Source organism: Ursus arctos, unplaced genomic scaffold (genome assembly GCF_023065955.2).
Source record: "Ursus arctos isolate Adak ecotype North America unplaced genomic scaffold, UrsArc2.0 scaffold_21, whole genome shotgun sequence".
NCBI lineage: Eukaryota > Metazoa > Chordata > Mammalia > Carnivora > Ursidae > Ursus > Ursus arctos.
Genome location: NW_026622886.1, coordinates 50,235,511 through 50,239,350, shown reverse-complemented (window position 1 = coordinate 50,239,350; position 3,840 = coordinate 50,235,511). Strand labels below are relative to the sequence as shown.

The 3,840-nt window shown below is 44.9% G+C and overlaps 1 protein-coding gene across 1 annotated transcript; it reads left to right on the top strand.

Moving 5' to 3' along the window:
* Nucleotides 1-1,739: 1,739 nt before the first annotated feature.
* RPS26 (ribosomal protein S26) lies at nucleotides 1,740-3,767 on the top strand. Its single transcript, XM_026500300.4, has 4 exons — nucleotides 1,740-1,811; nucleotides 2,076-2,253; nucleotides 3,030-3,160; nucleotides 3,650-3,767. Exons 1-4 carry the CDS (start codon nucleotides 1,809-1,811, stop codon nucleotides 3,683-3,685), a joined length of 348 nt encoding a protein of 115 aa, XP_026356085.1. The 5' UTR covers nucleotides 1,740-1,808; the 3' UTR covers nucleotides 3,686-3,767.
* Nucleotides 3,768-3,840: the final 73 nt, after the last annotated feature.

Here is a 3,840-nt window from a genome sequence, read left to right as displayed (position 1 = left end):
CAACTTGTCTGAGACTCATCAATCAATAAATGTCAAAACCCAGATTTGAACCCAGGAGTGTGTTACTCCAAAGTTTTATGCCCATACCTTTATCCCAGGGAATACAGCCGCTGAAACTCCCAGGCTATAAAAATCCAAGAAGCCAAAACAGAAACATTACCTCGGTTCTGTCTTAAATGTTAACTATTTTCTGTCCCCTTCACTCTGAACTTTTTTCTGTTCTATCTCATTGCCAATCCGTACACTACTGTCCGCCTTCTGTTTTCCATGAGACTATATTGAAGGGAAAATTGAAGATACTTCCACCTAAAATCTATCACTTCCCATGACCCATTAACACGAACAAACTCAAACTCGAGAAAGACCATGAATATAGTTGTTCTGAAGCCAAGACAAAAATTAGAAAATAAACTTCAACCCCAGTAAAGTGGATTAGAGGTGAAAAGAAACCATGATGGGTTTCTTTTCAGGGAAAGTGACTGGAGTTCAGACTCCAGAATGATTCATGAATAAATGGTTGGTTGGTCTCCATCTGTACCATCTTGGGTCTGAATTGTGGTAGGTCTTGACACTCAAGTTTTTTCAACTTTGGAGACAAATGGGTGTTTGCCCACAAACAGCACTCCTGCTCAAAGCTAAAGACTTTCTGAAGGCTCTTCAAAGGTAAATGGAGCTTATGTGTAGGAAAGTATGTTTCAATAACAGGCCAGACTCATTGAGTGGTGAAATCACTTTAGTGGGGCTTGATCAACATTTATTAAAGCAGGAAACAGAACATATCATTGCTCCTATGTGCTAAGGGCAAGTACTGTTTCATGAAGTTTGTATTTCAGTTTTGTACGTTTGTGTGTGTACTGAGAACAAATGTAAAATATAGTTCTGCTATGGGTCGGAATCAAAATCTTTGAAGTTACTGTTCCAGGTTATGTAACTCCACCAATTTTTTTTGTTGTTAGGTGGAAGGCAGCATAGTGTAGTGGAGCCAGGACACCTCTTAGTAACTCTGTGATTTTCAACAACCTCAGTTTTTCGATCTGCAAAGGGAGGATAATAATAGTACCTACCTTATAGGTCTGTTGGAGGTAAAATGAGCTAATATTTATAAAGCGCTTACTACAGAGTTTGGCTCTATGCTAACAGGATCCAGGGATTTTAAAAAGGGGGGGATAAGAAACTGCCCTAACACCCATGTACTTGCCCATGGCCTTTCGTGGGGTTTTGTTCATACTGGGAGGAGGAATTAACAAAATGTTTTGTTTTCCCCCAGGTCTTCATTTCTCAATCCTACACCAAGCAACAAGATTGTCAGAGAAATGAGCCGAGAGCGTCCCCCGGTGGCACAGCGCCGCCTTCGGTCTAAGAGCTCAGGGGCCAAGGGCCTGCCAGCTTCGTACTACAACTCCCATGCATCTCCCCGATCCTGCCCCCGACAGGGAGCGCGACCTGTGGTCCTGCGCGGGTAACTTCCGCGCATAGCGTCGCAAAAACCGGATAATTACGACGCCCGTAATTACTTCCGGGGTAGGGGTCGTAGTGCTTGGTGAGAGACGTATAACCCTAGTTTTCTTCCGCCAGCCGGCTAAATAGTCCCATGGTCACTTTCTTCCACGGATAACAAAATCCGAAAAACGCCTTTCTATCTTTACATTTCCGTGTAAACGCTGAATAATAAAGAAAATCTGAGTAAACTGGCTTGCTGTTCTCGGTGTACGTCTCTTAAATAGTCTTCCTGTGTGAGCGTAGGGATCTCGGGGTATATAAGAGAGTCGGGCGCGACGCCGTACTCTCTCTCGGGTCTCGCATCCACAATGGTGAGTTGGGGCGCGTGGTGGGTGCTGGGGGCTCGCGTGAGGGCCTGAGAAGGACAGATTCTGAGGTTGTGAGGACTTGAAAGCTTGGACCATGGTGGAGAGTACACAGAGTGTGTATTTGCTCCGATCTTGGAGGGATGTGCGGAGGACCTGAAGGTCTGAGTAGAGCCATTCTGGGGGCCGCCAGCGTGGATTGTAGCCGGTAGGGGGTTCAGGGTGGGGAAGTTGCGCCCTTTCTGTAACACGGTCTTCATTTTGATGCAGACCAAGAAAAGAAGGAATAATGGTCGTGCCAAAAAAGGCCGCGGCCACGTGCAGCCTATTCGCTGCACCAACTGCGCCCGCTGTGTGCCCAAGGACAAGGCCATTAAGAAGTTCGTTATTCGGAACATAGTAGAGGCCGCCGCCGTCAGGGATATTTCCGAAGCGAGTGTCTTCGATGGTGAGTAATGCTGGCACAACCCATCCCCACCTGCAGGCTCTGTTAACGTGGCGCGTTTGTGGCGCGTCCCAGGCGGTTTCTGCGGGCGTTTAGGATTACTGTTGGTAAAAGAGATCGGTACTTTTGATTCGTTTGTTCTAACCTTGACTGGCCGAGAGGCGCCTTGTGTGATAGTGCAGTCTTTGAGTCACGATTTGTGGTTACCTGTTTAGAGGGTGAGATTCCAAAAGTACTTGCAGAGTTTATCGTGTATCAGCCTGGGGGGAACACTGGCTATAAGCATGATAAATGTAGCCGTCTTTCTGGATTGCTGGACACTCGAACACCGTTATAAAGATGTACAGGCTAACTCTTAATGAAGAATGTTTCGATAATGAAGGTAGTCTCATTTGGTCAAGGGTGATCTTTGGAGCAGTGTGCTGTTATTTTGCTCATTTCTTTTTCTTAAGACAAACTAGTTTTTTTAGGCAAGGAGAAGGGGCCCAGGAATAGGCATTAGGATTGGTGCAACTGCTGAAGGAACTGGATTGTCAGTTTAAGCCAGTAGGCTGTGGATTTGGTACCCGTGGTGACAAGGGTTAGTAGGGGGATTATTTGTTTGTGAACACACACATGTGTTAAGTCATCAGAAACTGAACAGTTGCTTTGGAAATGAAACGTAGATGTGCTTGAGAGACTTTTATGTAGGTTTATTTTTGACAGGATGAATTCGAGAGAACAAGTGCAATGTGGGTATGTAATACCTACTGTTATGCCTCTTTCTTTCTGTTTCTTAGCCTATGTGCTTCCCAAGCTGTATGTGAAACTACATTATTGCGTGAGTTGTGCCATTCATAGCAAGGTAGTCAGGAATCGCTCTCGTGAAGCACGGAAAGACCGAACACCCCCACCCCGATTTAGACCCGCGGTAAGTAGCCTTATTTTCCATCTTTTTAAGATTTTATTTATGTATTTATTTATTTATTTGAGAGAGAGGGAGTACAAGCAGGGGGAGAGGGAAAAGCAGGCTCCCTGCTGAGCAGGACCCTGATCATGACTTGAGCTGAGGACAGACACTTGATCCACTGAGCCACCCAGCTGCCCCCATGGTAAGTATCTTCAAAAAGATGTGGAAGCCAGAGGGGTGATGGACAAGAGATACACAAGATTCCTATCTAAAATGAAGTTCTAAATAGGTAAGGTAGGTGAGACTCAACATCTAAAACATTGCTTGGAGAGTCTTCTAAAGAAGAGCTTTTAGAATCTGTTTCAGTTGGAGTAATGTGGGTCATCACATTGACCAGTTTTCCATGCATGTGTGGCCCAGATGCATTGTTAGTGATGGGAGAAGTAGTCAAGTTCTTTGAGGAGGGGATTCCTTCATTGATGTTCTAAATTTATGTTTTGTTTTTTTCAGGGTGCTGCCCCACGACCTCCACCAAAGCCCATGTAAGGAGCTAAGTCCTTACTGAAGGGACTGAAGAAAAGCTGTTCTCCAGAAAAAAAAATAAATAGCAGTTATACTTCATACAGCATGTTGAGTGTATGTTGTCATCAGTGTGGGAGTTGTGTCACAGGGACTGTAATTATTTTCACATTCAAGTGTGT